Here is a 16,344-nt window from a genome sequence, read left to right on the forward strand (position 1 = left end):
TATATTATTTTTTTATTTTTTTTCCTATTTATTCCTATGATGGCAAAGCTGACTTTTCAGCAGCCATTACTCCAGTCTTCAGTGTCACATGATTCTTCAGAAATCATTCCAATATTGGTGCGCAAGAAACATTTCTTATTATTATCAATGTTAAAAACAGTTATGCTGCTTAATATTTCTGTGGAAACTGTGAAACTGTGATTTTTTTTTCAAGAATCTTTGATGAATGGAAAGAGCATTTATTTAAAAATAGCATTTATTAGAATTTTTTGTAACATTATACATATCTTTTACTGTCACTTTTGATTAATTTAATGTATTTTTGCAGAGTAAATGCATTAATTTATTTAAATGTAATAAATGTGTTAATTACTGAGCCCAAACTTTTAAACACTAGTGTTATAGGCCTACAGGTTTATATTCTATTTATCTATAATGCAGCAAGCTATCTTTTTCCATTAACTTGTAATGAAACATGTACTGCTACAATTATTTATTTATTTATTTATTTATTTTTTGAGTGGCTTGCCCAACACTGCATGTTTATTTATTCAACAGTTTGACTAATTTGATTAAATTTTTTGCTACAAATAAGTGCAGTATTCTCAACATTTTACCATGTTTAAATCAGTTTAGATGATTTCTCCTAAAATAAGAGCAGAAAATGCAATAAAAGCCCACAGATTCCATCTGGGCCCAGCGATAAGTAATTGCAACTTGGATGAGGTCTAAGTAGAACTGATGTAGGCTTTGAGAAGCTGCTACAAGAGAGTTTTTTGGCTAACGGATACTTATTCAAAGTGACAAAACACTGGGACAGCTCATATGCAAATAGGGATTCTGATGTGGAATATAAGAGCAGTGTGGATCCTCGTTATGAGCGGATAAATTTGGCATCCTGATTAGTGGTGTGGAACTGGGATAAGCGCTGGAGAATAGAGGAATATTCCTCTCCTCGGATGACACAATGCCAGTGTTCCATGCTCGATGTTCGCTTAGCATGGCATTCGAAACTGGCTGCCAGCCTAATTAGCAGAGAACTAATTTATTCCCAATAGTATTAATTTATGAAAAAGAGAGTATGCTCATGCAAAAGTCCTGAGTGCAATTCAAAGTACTATCACCATTCATGCATCAAGCCCAGCTTTTAGTCCCCGAAGAAATTTACCAAAATAGAACAAAAAACTACATTATTGCTTTAGTTAATATTGGACACAGATTTATAAAGAGGGTTCTCGAGGGACTTGTTAATTAATAGGTTTAAACACTCTCATCTATACGCAAGCCTGTTGTCATGTTATGTCATGTAATTGCGTGTTGCACAACAATTTCTCGCAAAGGTCAGAAACAAATGTTTTCGTGCATCTAAACAGTCATAACGTTTTCACTGTGAAGTGTTGTCATCTGTGCGCAATTAAGACCTTTAATGACGATGCAGAAGTCAACACAAATGATTCAAAAGTTTTAACAGGAAGTCTCTTAAGGCTATTGTGCCAGACAGTAGTTCTATCTACATTGTTTGACTTGATTTTGTTTTTGTTTTTTAGTTCTGGGAAAAAAGCAGGTATAAGAAATTACCTCTTGCATCTAATTGGAACATATTGTCGCTGATTCTTGTGTTATCTTCCCATTTGACATTATAGAACCGAAGAAATCCATTGTTAAAATCATGTTTGTTTGAACATGAAATCCAAATTGATCCTATTTACTTTCTTAATGCACATTCCTTGTCTTTTGTAAATGATTCATCAGTGGATAGTATTTTGAAGAAAAAGTATTATGATTAATCTTTAATTAAAAAATTGAATGACTTGCTCTTCGCTGAAACAACCTTACCTTTTTGCTGCTCACTTCCCATATGGCAAAAAAAAAAAAATCTAGCCAAACTATATGCTATTTATGTTGCAAACAGTGAATCTCAATAAAATACATTTTGAAATTGAAAATTTCTTTAGTTTCACCTTCACATACCAAAATATATTTCAAAATATATTTCAGTACTTTCTTAATGCACATTCCTTGTCTTTTTGTAAATGATTCATCAGTGGATAGTATTTTGAAGAAAAAGTATTATGATTAATCGTTAATTAAAAAATTGAATGACTTGCTCTTCGCTGAAACAACCTTACCTTTTTGCTGCTCACTTCCCATATGGCAAAAAAAAAAAAATCTAGCCAAACTATATGCTATTTATGTTGCAAACAGTGAATCTCAATAAAATACATTTTGAAATTGAAAATTTCTTTAGTTTCACCTTCACATACCAAAATATATTTCAAAATATATTTCAGGGGCACGTTTTGTGTTATAGACAACAAATAAAATCTTTCTTCAAATATGAAATGTGAATATATTTTCTTGTATTGAAATATATGGAGGGTAAAATATGTTTTTAAATGCTTTTTTTTAAAATGTTATTTTATTTTTAAAATATATTTCTAAAAATAAACAAAAATATATATATTGGTAGAAAATATATTTACGTGAATCTGTTTTGAAATATTTTTGATAGTATGTTTTGACCCTATTTTAAAATATGATTTTTAAAATATACATATTTTTGTACCCTGTATAATTATAACATTTATAATAATATTTTGGCTCCATTTCTGGAATGTACTGCAACACACACTTTGCATGATCCTGTCTATTTATAATAAAATAAAGCTTCATAGAATATCCTGTTTCGCTCATAAATTGACTAGATTAAAGGTAAATGGCTTGCAAATTCAATTCATGTAGACTTCAGCCATGTTGCAGCTATATATTGCTGAAAAAACACATAAAGCTTTTACTCAATAACAGCTTGTTACCATGCAGTGAGTCAATATGATACACAGCTGTTATTTAAATGTGTACACATTCCGTGTGCTACCATATTGTGCCATGTACAGTACATTTATTAGCAATTTGGGACTGTTCTTCACCTCCTGTTGCAATGTTTCAGTAAGTTGTTTATCTGTTTTTTCTTTCCACTTGCATACACAATTGATTCCATTTCAGCAAACGTCTTTTTCTGTTCTCCCCATATTGCTGAAAATCGATTTGCAAATACACACTGTTGCTCGCCGTCACCTGTCTGACAGCGCGAGTGTGAGATAACTGCCATGACTAGTCAATCAAACCCTCATCCATTGGCAACATGTCAGCAGGAATTGGTTCAGTTTGGGAAACTCAGCCGTGAAATTCAGAATGACAAAATGCGGTGGGTCCAGGCTCGCATCATTGCCTGAATAAAGTCACTGTGGATACTGAACTGTTGACCTCAGCTGTAAGAGATATTGTATTGCACAGAATGTAATCCACTCACAGCGTGGGGCCTCCACATGTTTGTCATTTGGAGTGGGGAAAACAAAGTGAACAAACCACTGTTTTTAGAAAGCTTTTCTCTAAATGGCATGATTGCTAAAGCTTGTTCTTGTTATTTCATAAAACATGCTTCAGTCCACTCATTCTCTCTCTTTTTCTTTCTCTCGTTCTCTAAAAAAATGATGCTTATTTCAACTCAGAAAGCACTGAGCTTTAGAAAGTATTAGAGCTTTTTTCTGTGTGTGTGAACACTAGAGAAAATGCTCATATTTTGCTCTTTTATTATTATTTATTTAATACAACTGCATTTTATTTAATTTGTCATTACAACTTTTATTGTTAGCTTGTATAAAAAGATTAACTCACAATTTTCTGACCATATTGGTATGTTTCCCTTTTGCTTTTAAAGCATTTTTTGTTGTAAAGTGCAACTAAATAAGCTTGTGTAAAATCTAATGATCATGTCTATCAGTATGATTTCAGAATGAACCGAGGAGCTTCTTATGTTTCAGTGAAAGCAAGAACATCTGACAAGGAGTGTCACATTGTACAGTCACAAATGTACTTATTTTATTAGTAACCTAGATAGTTCAGAAACTAAAAAATCTCTCATTTTTATGTTGTTTCTTTGTTTTTCTTTTTAAAAATCCTAAAACTTGGTTTATTTATAGGTTTAAAACATTTGTATTATTATTTTTAGTGTGAATTCAGACTTTTGCACCCCACTGTATGTTTATGATAAAGAGTAGTGTGATTTATATGAATATACTGTATAGCATGCAGTAATGTATTATGTGTATATGAATCAATTTACAGTGCATGCCTCATGTTTATATACAGTACCAGTATGGACATGCTAATTCTTTATTGCTACTATTTTCTGCATTTAGAGTCAGCAAACCATGTTCAGATCAGATGTAATTTTCTCTAATTATCAAATTCATGGTAATAATCTGGAATACCTTTCCAACAGCTTTGCCCATACCCGTATGGTGGACGAGTCTGCTTTTCCTTCACTCTCTGATTGACTGTCCTCATCAACAACAAAAAAAACAATTTAAAAAATAAATGAAGTGCACTAGATATTTCATAAAACATGCTTCAGTCCACTCATTCTCTCTCTTTTTCTTTCTCTCATTCTCTAAAAAAATGATGCTTATTTCAACTCAGAAAGCACTGAGCTTTAGAAAGTATTAGAGCTTTTTTCTGTGTGTGAACACTAGAGAAAATGCTCATATTTTGCTCTTTTATTATTATTTATTTAATACAACTGCATTTTATTTAATTTGTCATTACAACTTTTATTGTTAGCTTGTATAAAAAGATTAACTCACAATTTTCTGACCATATTGGTATGTTTCCCTTTTGCTTTTAAAGCATTTTTTGTTGTAAAGTGCAACTAAATAAGCTTGTGTAAAATCTAATGATCATGTCTATCAGTATGATTTCAGAATGAACCGAGGAGCTTCTTATGTTTCAGTGAAAGCAAGAACATCTGACAAGGAGTGTCACATTGTACAGTCACAAATGTACTTATTTTATTAGTAACCTAGATAGTTCAGAAACTAAAAAATCTCTCATTTTTATGTTGTTTCTTTGTTTTTCTTTTTAAAAATCCTAAAACTTGGTTTATTTATAGGTTTAAAACATTTGTATTATTATTTTTAGTGTGAATTCAGACTTTTGCACCCCACTGTATGTTTATGATAAAGAGTAGTGTGATTTATATGAATATACTGTATAGCATGCAGTAATGTATTATGTGTATATGAATCAATTTACAGTGCATGCCTCATGTTTATATACAGTACCAGTATGGACATGCTAATTCTTTATTGCTACTATTTTCTGCATTTAGAGTCAGCAAACCATGTTCAGATCAGATGTAATTTTCTCTAATTATCAAATTCATGGTAATAATCTGGAATACCTTTCCAACAGCTTTGCCCATACCCGTATGGTGGACGAGTCTGCTTTTCCTTCACTCTCTGATTGACTGTCCTCATCAACAACAAAAAAAACAATTTAAAAAATAAATGAAGTGCACTAGAAGACTTTGTCTATTAATTAGAATTGATTTCAGTCTTTTAAGTTTGCTTTTAGATCTTTAGATCTATGAGAAGAATAGATTCAATCTGTGTCTGGTATAGGAATTTTACTTTCCTTTTTGATTTCCAGCACTTTTAGACAGTGAAAATATGTACTGTTCTATGTGAGTATGGGAAATTGGACTGAGATGAGTGTGCTGCAAATGATTGCCACTGAGGGTTTGAGATGGAGGGATAGTTTGTGTAGCACACAGTGAAGTGTGAATAGTCTGAATCAGGGGCGTAGGCAGCGGACGGGCCTGTCCATTCTCATGAAAGGCCACCACAGTTTATTATACAAATATATTATTTGTTAAATAATTATTGTTTAATCTATTTTAACACAATTAGAGAACTATTATAACATCTCAAATAAATAAAAGGTGTTTTTGCATAATTCTTGATGAGTTTGATTGACAGCAGTGTTAGCCAAGTGTTATCCAGGCTGTTTAGGGCATGTCGCGCATGTAAATTCGTGCGTGTTCACCCATTCAGTTGGACTGTAATTTGCAGCTGTGTTAGAAAATGTTAGAAAAACAGCAGCAATGCATAATTCTGTAAAAAAAAGACTTTTAAAAACTCGCACTAACGAGGGAGAGAGCCCGTCCATCAGTCCGCAAGTAACGGTAAGACTTTCAGTTCCACGCGCAAACCAGTTCATTCTGTGAAGCTGGGAACACACTACTGTCAGGCCGATTATGAAATGTAATTTGAGCTCAGTCAGTGTTTTCAGTCGGTGTTCAAAGTCGTTTGGTATGCGCTGTCTAAAGAATTTAAGACCAGCTGTTGCCAGTCGTCCTCACAAAGATTAGCCTATTTTTAAATTTTATTTATTTATTCATTTTTTTTAAATAAATTTTGTGACTGACGCCGGAAATTAACTGCACCTGTTTCCTAATTTGTAGGCCTATTAATGAAAATAACGAATTAACAAATAAAAATAAATGACATTTCTGAATAAAATAATTTTATAGCCTACACTTTAGTTATATCTAATTTGGCATTTTCAATTAACATAGGCCTGTTACATTCTTCTTATTAGCCTATTAGGCCTATTATTATTAAGTTACTTTTATTATTAAATTAATATTATAATTAATTTGCCCCGCAATAATTTCATAGCGCATCACCGCATAACTGACGCGCTGCGAGGATAATACAGATTAGGCTAAGGTCTTTCAAAACAGGTTTAATATACAATGAATTATAGGCTTTGTCACGCCATGGACTTTTCTGAGTGTTTTGTTTAGTTTCCTGCATGTCCCGTGTGCCTTTAGATCTAGTTTTCCCATATTTGGTCTTCTTGTTCCTGCTCCCTGATTGTTTCCAATTTGATTCCAGGTGTGTCTCGTCTTCCACTGATTAAGTTGTGTACTTAATGAGTGTTTTGTTCAGAGTTCTTTGTCCGGTATTGATCGTCAATCCCTGTGTCCTATGTGTGGTTTCTTTGTGTAAATAAAATCTGTTATTATTCTGGATTCTCCTTCGTCTCCTTGCTCCGACGCAGTAGGCACAGCGTGACAGAATACCGGACCAAAAAGCAAAGATGACTGAGGCTGAGGACAGGCTGTGTGGGACAGATTGATCTCGTTCTTTATTTAAATGGTTCCGAACTCGAAGTGGAAGAAGTAAAGGCGAATCTCAAGTCTCCTCATCCAGTCCCCTCAGGAGCACGGCGGGAACCCCCACATACCTCACCAATGGGTGTCCCCGAACTCTCCAAAGCTCCACCATAGTCCTCAGCCCAGGAGAGCCGGTCGTTCCTCAGTCAAGAACGCCAGCCACTACATGTTCACGTCCACCGGCCGCTCCATTGTCAAGCCCGCCAGCCATTCCCAAGTCAAGCCCGCCAGCCGCAGCACTCTCAAGCCCACTGGTCATTCCGAAGTCAGGCCCGCCGGCCGCTCCATTTACCCCTAACCAAAGGAGGAGGATGAGGAGAAAGAGACTGTTCTCCACCCTCGTCCCAGTCCCTAAGTCTGCTCCAGTGTCGGCTCTAAGAAAAAAAAACAACCTGTTTAACACGAACTATGTTTTTTATTTATTTATTTATTTTTCCCCACTAGCCTATGTTCGGGCCACAAGAGAAATATTAAGGGAGTACATTAAAATATTTAGCTATATACCATTATCAGCATATGAAGTAGATTCGTCTCTCGTCGTCTCTGAGAGAATATGTGCCGTTAATGCAGCGTCAGATGCCGAAAGGGCCGTTATTTTTTACTTTCACTTTCTATCACTTTCACTTTCTGAATCGACTGAGATTAAGAGGTTAGCCCAGAGAGGGCTCCAGTCCCCGAGTCTAGCACAGAAAGGGCTCCAGTTCCCACGTCCAGCCCAAGGAGGGCTCCAGTCCCCATGTCCAGCCCAAGGAGAGCTCCAGTTCCCACGTCCAGCCCTACGAGGGCTCCAGTCCCCAAGTCAAGCCCAGGGAAGGCCACAGTTCCCGAATCAAGCCCACTGAGGGCCTCAAAGGCCAATATTTTCCCAAAGTATTTTTTTGGGGGGGGAGTTATAGGGCTCCAGTCGTAGGCTGGGCCGAGGCCAAGGCCAAGGAGGCCGCTCCACCATGGCCCCCTGAACTGTCTGCTCCTCCATGGCCTCCTGAAGGCCGTTATTTTTTACTTTCACTTTCTATCACTTTCACTTTCTGAATCGACTGAGATTAAGAGGTTCACTGCATAACTCTTGCGCAAAGTTTGCACGTTGCTTGTGTGATATCCATTGCCATTGGCTCGCCTTCCTGGTTTAAAACAAATATTTACAATATTGCGACGTATCCAGCCCGCCAAGGAGGCCGCTCCACCATGGCCCCCTGAACTGTCTGCTCCTCCATGGCCTCCTGAACGGTCTGATCCTCCATGGCCTCCTGAACTGTCTGATCCGCAATGGCCCCCCGAGCTGCCTGCTCCGCCATGGCGCCCTAGTCTCCCTGCTCCTCCATGGTGCCCGGATCCAGTACCGCCTTGGAGGCGTCCCTGTTCCCGTCTAAGCCTGTCCTGAGGGACCTTCAATGCGCCCACCCTCCCACACCTTTGATGTTATATGGCACGAGGCCCTTGAGTTCGCTGTTGGGGGCCGCGGATTTGCGCTACGCCACTGGACTCCATCCGTTAGTTAGACTAGTGCCCGCTCACTTTTGCCCAGACCCGCCCAAAAATAAAATTCTGGCTACGCCACTGGTCTGAATTACTGGACCGCATCTCTGTATTGCCTGTACTGTTCCATTCATCTACTGAAGACATCCTAGATAACCATGCAGATAATAAAATTTCAAGAAAAATGGTGAAATTCATTCTTTTGGGAAGATGTTATTGCATGGCCATAGCAACCATTATGAATGACATTTTCACTCATCCACAACTTTTTGTGGAGATAATCAATTTCCAAACTTCAGTGTATCAATATGTCAAATCATATATTTTTATTATAATATATTTTTATTTTATTTTATTTTATTTTATATATTTATTTTCTTGACCAGTTGGTTAAAAAGCATTTTGAAAATGGCTCTGAAAAATTGAAAAAATGTGGAAAAAAAGGCTCTGAAAAAATGTGCTTGAAATTTTATCATCTAGGGCATTGAAATTCATGCTTTTTTTAAAGTGTCCTAATACATTTTGGGGCCACTGAAAATGTCCAAATGATAAATATTCTAGTTTACACAGATGGTATAGTATATATGTGATGGAAAAGTAAAAGCGGAATGTGGTGTGTGAATTCTGTGCATCAGGTTCTTTCTGTAAGAGCGCATGACTCTCAGCGGACATTAATAGAAGTGCTGTGCACTACAGTAACGGGAAGATTCTCCAAATCAGACAGAAAAAGTGCAAACGCTGTACAGATGCAGCGCCCTTCTAAGGACATCATGTTATGTTTGATGATGCTCTCCCGAGGCTGTGCTCTCTGATGGTGTGCATCATGGTGTATGTGCGCATGTTGGCTCGCAACACGATGAATCACTGATTCATGACAGGTCACCCTCTTATGAGCAGATGAGTCAGCATTTTTTCCCTTTTTTGCTGCTGTTTTGCTGCTTCACAGTGAGTATAAAACTTTTAAATCCATCTGTGATGTCTGTACAGCAGTAGCACAAAAATGCAACCAAAATGACTGCTTTTGCGGGTTTTGAGAAGACTTTGAGAAGCAACTTTGGTGGTTACTGTCACTCACAGGCCACTATACCATAAAAAGTGTTGATTTTGTGAATTAATCTTTATTTTAATGCAGTTTTATCTCTTATTTATTCAGTTCATACCTCTCCAAATTAACAGGTTTCTCAATTGTATTGGTTTTATTGACACAAGTAGACACCTGTGTAAATACGTGCTTTGTGCCTAATAAGAATGTCTGTCCTTTTTCAGATCCTCCCGCGGTAGAGCCGGTGTATACAGAGATCAGGCAGGGTCTGGGACGGCCGTTCTCACTGAGCTGCAGGGTGTTACGTGCACACCCCTCAAAAGTACTGGATTATGAATGGAAGCTGGGCACCAGACTGCTCACAGTGGGCCAGCTGCATACTCGGGATGAGACAGAATACCACGTAAGGGCCCTCAACCGTGAGGGCTATGGCGCGTACACTTGTGACATCAAAAATGAAGCAGGAGCTGGCCGATGTACTTTCCTTGTCACAGGTAAGACAGTTAAAATACATGTGCAATTTAAATGAATGCATTTGCAGTATAATTGTGTGTAGTTAGGAAGCGGCAGGTTACATTGTTATGTCTTTATGAGTGAGTCACTAAATGACCCAACCACTGTGATCCCATCCAGGAATGTAAAAAAGTGACTCTTTAAGATTTACTCACTCAATCGATTTGTTCAAAAACTCTAAATCATTCAGGAATGAAACAAGTTAACTGTCTTCATGAGTGAGTCACTGAATCATGCAGAGCAAGTACCGAGACTTGCTACTGCCAATACATCCACAGCATGCTGCTGTGAGCATATAAGAAATACTGCTGCTGCACATATAACATACAGTATATATGAAATAACCCCATATATAGCATACATGAATAACCCCGTAGCAGATCTATACAGGTGGAACTGGGGAAGGTGAAGGGTTTCTGAATCACGTGTTGCAACTGCTACAGCTAGCACTAGCCAAGTATTTTAATGTTGAGAAGCAAGCTCATTGGCTGCTGACACAAAAGGAACCAGTCATCGGCACCATGTGATAATGATGTCATTATGTCAGATTGAGTTAGACCTATCAGACTGCGCCATCTAGAGTTTTATGACAGAACTTTTGATTTAGTATGTCATCTGGGTTTTTGAAGTTCACTTCTTCTTCTTGGAAATGTTAGTTTTAACAATTACTCACAGTATTTATGCTACAAAATGGCACAGAATACTTTAGTACATAAGTATATGAATTGGGACACATCTCTTTATTGAAATGTAGTCTAAATGGAATGACATTGAATAATGGGCTGAATAATATCATTGCTGTGATATTCAGAGCAAGACAGCAAAACAGAACTTTTTTCCTTCATGTGCTTGTTGCTTAATTATACATTAAAACATTTTGGTTCTGTGTTGCAATGTCAAATTTAAGTCTTGAAGTAAAACCAGTTGAGAACCACCAGTTTATGGTACGTTTGTGATTCAAAACTGTCCCTGTTAGGCAAGTGTAATTTGTGACAGATTTTGTGCTACAATCACATTTAATGATGTAGAAACATTTCTAAAGCACCCTGTTTTTTTAAACTGGCCATTAAGCAGATGTTGATTTTGTCCTGGAAATATTTTCTTATATGCATATTTCACATTATATATGCAGTCATTAAAAACATGTAATGCTAATTTCAACTACAAGCGCTTAACAACAGAATAAATTAAACTGTGGATACATTACTAACATTAGACACTTCACTAGTGATTTAAAAACCACACTTGCTTTTCATTCAAGTTTTGGCCCAGATAAATCCAGTCTAGCATGTCACCTGGAACATTTGGTTCAAACGGTGGAGCAGTTTCTCTTTGATTTCGTGCCACCACATAAGTAGCCCGATCTCATGCCTGCTACTGCACCAGACACTTGTGTTTAGAAATGGGAACTGCTAGCTGGTGTTTTTGCCCTCCCTGCTGTTGAATATTCATGGCTGAAATCCCAGCTGGTTGATGAGGCATCCTGGACCAGAGGAGGATGTGGGAGAGAGAGAGAGCTACCTGCTTTCTGATGCATAGGTTATTCTTGGAGATGTTCACCCCTAATCATTTAATTTGCATTGACAATTTCCTGCTCTGTTCAGCAGGCATAAAAGAGGATTATATCACTCATATCCACTCTCCTTGTATCCGGATCTCTCTCTCTCTCCTTCTCTCTCTCCTCCGTGCTCTTCTGTAGGACATGCTGAAGGCCATTATTTTGCACAAACCATGCATCTATGATGAGCCTCTGCTCGCTGTGATGCAGGAACATGCTGCAAGAGCTTGAAGCTCTCATTTATCGTTGTCATCATATGGGTTTTTATATGTCTGGGCGTTAAAAGAGCAGAAGCCAGAAAATCCCACGTTCAGTCTGTTTTATTGGAGGTTAAGCTTCCGTAATGTTGTATCATGAAGAAAACCTGATGGATTCGAACAAACGAAGGCGAAGGCACCAAATGTCACATGGCCACAGGGTTTTGTGTGACGATTGAACAAATGGCCAATGCATCAAGTTGACATTTCACTTTGTCAGAGCAATGTGCACAACTGTTCGAAGATAAAAAGCTTGAGTATTCAATGTACGTATGAAGTGTGATACTGTAGTGGTGCAGTTTTTGTTTTGCACATGAGCTGACCTGGGTTCAGATCCTGACCTAAATGTAAATGATTTGAGTTCATGAACCCTTTGAACCAGGCAGAAATGCAGTGTATTGCTGTGGGTATTCTTTTGTCTCTATTCTGTGCATTTTATTTGCTCCATCAACATTTGTTCACAATCACATCTGTACATCATTGCATCACATACACTACCGTTCAAAAAATTGGGTTCAGTAAGATTTTAATGTTTTCTAAAAAAAAAAAAGCCTGTTATGCTCACCAAGGCTGTATTTATTTGATCAAAAACAGTTATTTATTCATATGATGACAAAGCTGTATTTTCAGCAGCCATTACTCCAGTCTTCAGTGTTACATGAGCTTTCAGAAATCATTCTGATATGCTGATTTGGTGCTCATGAAACATTTCTTATTTTTTATCAATATAAGAAATATTTGTTCTGCTCAGTATTTTTGTGGAAATAGTGATCCTGTTTTTCAAGATTCTTTGATAAATAGAAAGTTCAAAAGAAAGCTTTTGAATAGTAGTGTGACTTTTTATTCAGTAAAAACAAGGGCTGTCAAGAGATTTACATGACCTTAATAACCGTTGATTATTTTAACATTAAGATAAGAAAAAAAAGACACGGTTCAACAAATAGCAAAATGAGTACACACCGTATTTTTATCTATTTTTTGGAAGATGCATTCTAGGTTACTTGGTTAAAAAATCTGACTTGGTTTTCTTCAGAGTGCCTGAGATGTAGGGATGGTGGTCCAGTTGTTGATGGGTTAGGAACTCCCCACTGGCTGATGGCTGCACATTGCTAGGGAGGCAAATATAAAGTATTCATGTGCTGAGATTTAGTATGAGCACAGGTTCTTTGTCATGACAGTGCTGTTATGTGTTTGACAAACACCAGGAACCAGCTTCAATTTCACAAGTATTCAAGTCCCAGAGGTCTCCTGCATGGTCTTTGAAGCTAAAACCTACACAATAGTGTCTACATGCACAGACAAACACACATATATCAAGGATTAGTGGATGTTAGTGTTAGTTTTAAGGAGCATTGAGGGTGTACATGGTATACCGGTGCCAAAAATGTGTGTATAAGGTATTGGTTTCTTATCTGTTTAGATACTGAAGCACCCTGAGATTAATTTCATGCAGAATTTTTGTACATTTCTTAATCTGACGGATCAAAGATTTGCACTTTAAAGCATGTGTACATTTCCATTATAGAGCATAGTGGACTTACTCTTAGAAATCTTGGCTGCAGGAGCCTCTGGGTTTCTTTTGCCTTTCTGATAAGTGACAGCTGATCCATGTACTGTCTTTCTCCATCTTAGGCTGATTTAAGAGCTCTGTGTTTATGATGCTCCGGCTCTATTTTTTTTCTCTCTTAATAAGCCAGGGATAAAAGAAGTGTTGGTGACAGCCCTTATCCCTGACCTGCAGACATCAGCAAATTTTCCCTACCACCACCTTTCCTCACTCTTCTCAGTATAACCCTCCAAGGCGTTTCTACAGACTTGGACATTCAGAATTTCTCTGTCAAAGAGGTTTATTCTGCTGGTCATAAATCAAGCTATTCTATGCTATATTTCAGATTTTATTTTATGAATTTTAATTATTTATTTTTTTTAGTGAAGTGACAATGTAGCCAATTATTTAAAAAGCCAATTATTTAATTTTAGAAACAAGAAAAGTATCTTTAGAAGAGAATGCTCCAGGATTCAGACAACCTTCCAACCACTCAACTTGCTCCTGCTTTTTCTCTCCACCTTCACTCAAGCATTGATTCCCAGAGGAGTCAAATTTATCCCTACGCCTTAAGCAGAGTAAACTCGATGGACTCATTAGCATTGGCTCTATTTTTTTTCTCTCTTAATAAGCCAGGGATAAAAGAAGTGCTGGTGACAGCCCTTATCCCTGACCTGCAGACATCAGCAAATTTTCCCTACCACCACCTTTCCTCACTCTTCTCAGTATAACCCTCCAAGGCGTTTCTACAGACTTGGACATTCAGAATTTCTCTGTCAAAGAGGTTTATTCTGCTGGTCATAAATCAAGCTATTCTATGCTATATTTCAGATTTTATTTTATGAATTTTAATTATTTATTTTTTTTAGTGAAGTGACAATGTAGCCAATTATTTAAAAAGCCAATTATTTAATTTTAGAAACAAGAAAAGTATCTTTAGAAGAGAATGCTCCAGGATTCAGACAACCTTCCAACCACTCAACTGCATTGTTGTTATTATTATTATTATTATTATGCTTTTTGTTTATATTTACTGTGCTGCCTTTGTACTGTAACAACAGCTATTTTACACATAAAATAGAGTTTCTTTTCATTTAATGAGCTTATATTGAAAGCATGCGTTCTCTGCAAATAATGTATTTGTTCTTTTTTGCTTTGATTCTGCAAATGTTTTTTTAGCTTGGTGAGAAACAGACAGGCCTTGATGCAAAACTGTTTTTTCTTTCTCGTTTTCATATATTCTTTCATGGGCTTGTCAGCTTTCAGCAGATAGAGAGATGAGCTCTCCTTATGGTTTTGCTTTGTGTCTGTCTCCTTTGAACCTCTGATGAAGAACGTTCATCCTTTTTTATCTGTTTTCCACCAGCAATGGTTTGTAAATGCATCTACAGTATCCTCTAGCATCACTTCAGTGTACCAGACGTTTGACCTGCCGGTCTAAAAAGCAATCTGTTTTTAATGATCTCTAAATATATACAGCATAATAGCAGAGAGGTACTTTCTGAGCCTTGATCGTGTAAGGATCCTTGGTGTCTATGGGAGGGTCAGTGTCACAATACGCTGGAGCACGGGCACGAGGAAACGAGGAGACGTGGAGATTTTACAGAACGAGAGTCTTTTAATGATCCAATAGGGAGACACGGTGCTTCATAATTTTGAAGGAGTTGTTAAGTTTGTTATTTAGCTTCGTTTAGACATGATTACCTTATAAATCAAAACCCTGTAGTTTACTTTTTGTCCAAATGATTTATGAATTTATTTTTTATTAAGTATCAGGCTCCAAGCCAGAGGGAATGAGAAATTTATCATTTTACATCTGCAGCTTATAGCCAACACAAGCTACAGAAATCACATCTGTGCATCTGTCTGAAGTGTTTGTTTAATATTATACAATTTAAATGTGACTGTGACTGAAATGAAATAGTAATAAGCCATTATGTATTTGTTTTGTTTCAGGTAAGGCCTATGCACCTGAGTTCTACTATGACACCTACAGCGCTCTGTGGCAGAACAAACCTCGTGTCTACGGCTTCAAACTCCAGTGGACTCAAATGAATCCCAATTCGGTCGACCGTATCATGGCTTATCGACTTGGTATCAAGCAGGTGAGTGAGTCTGGACGTTTACTTAAAGATGATGTCAAGTAGTTACCTAGAAAGAAGTTTCTTCTCTTCTTTTTGCTCTATCGGTGGTGTGTTTGAGGATTCATACCAGATGTATGATGTCAAGTTCTTAGAATGTACTCCTTGTATTCATGTTGATTTCATGTGGTATACCATTTAAAAATATGTAATGTCATGTCAAAGATAGTTCACCCAAAAATTTAAATTATGTAATTAATTACAAATTAAGATATTTTTTATGCATTCCGAGAGCTTTCTGACCCTCCCATAGACAGCAAGGATCCTTACACGATCAAGGCTCAGAAACGTAGCAAGGAGATCATTAAAATAATCAATGTGACATCAGTGGTTCAACCGTAATTTTACGAAGCTACGAGAAAATTTGGGGCAAAACACAACAAAACAGGTCCATGATCCTGACATATCGCACCCCTTCCGGAGGGTGCGTCCTCGTGCCGTAGAACAACAGAGGGGGGGCATGGGTGGGAACTTGGGAGGCGGCTCAGGAGGAGGATGGACACCCGGGAGGGGGCCGACAGACAGAGACCAGGGAGGTGACGATGGAGGGAGGGCCAGGGAGGAAACAGGAGGAGCCAGGGTGGATCAGACGGAGGGAGGAGCCAGTGGAGTCCTGAGGCGATGGCGGGTCTACGCCTGACCAAGGCGGAGCCGGAGGGACGAGTGAGCCTGGTGGAGCTGGTGGATCGACAGGTGACTGTGGTGGTGAGGGAGCTAGGAGCCAAGGTGGAGCTGGTGGGTCTACGGGCCGAGACGGAGTCCGGGCCTCGGAGGCTGGAGGCGGAGGTGAGGG

The 16,344-nt window shown here is 37.8% G+C and overlaps 1 protein-coding gene across 2 annotated transcripts in view; it reads left to right on the plus strand.

Annotated features, from left to right (window-relative positions):
* Positions 1 to 16,344, plus strand: part of LOC107719530 (MAM domain-containing glycosylphosphatidylinositol anchor protein 2-like) — a 157,590-nt gene that overhangs the window by 102,560 nt on the left and 38,686 nt on the right. For both annotated transcript variants that reach the window (XM_016526951.1, XM_016526952.1), the window contains exons 9-10: positions 9,761 to 10,030; positions 15,367 to 15,515. In XM_016526951.1, the coding sequence (XP_016382437.1) occupies positions 9,761 to 10,030; positions 15,367 to 15,515 (419 nt within the window). The remainder of the gene's footprint in view (positions 1 to 9,760; positions 10,031 to 15,366; positions 15,516 to 16,344) is intronic.

Source organism: Sinocyclocheilus rhinocerous, unplaced genomic scaffold (genome assembly GCF_001515625.1).
Source record: "Sinocyclocheilus rhinocerous isolate Xijiao unplaced genomic scaffold, SAMN03320098_v1.1 scaffold2889, whole genome shotgun sequence".
Taxonomy (NCBI): domain Eukaryota; kingdom Metazoa; phylum Chordata; class Actinopteri; order Cypriniformes; family Cyprinidae; genus Sinocyclocheilus; species Sinocyclocheilus rhinocerous.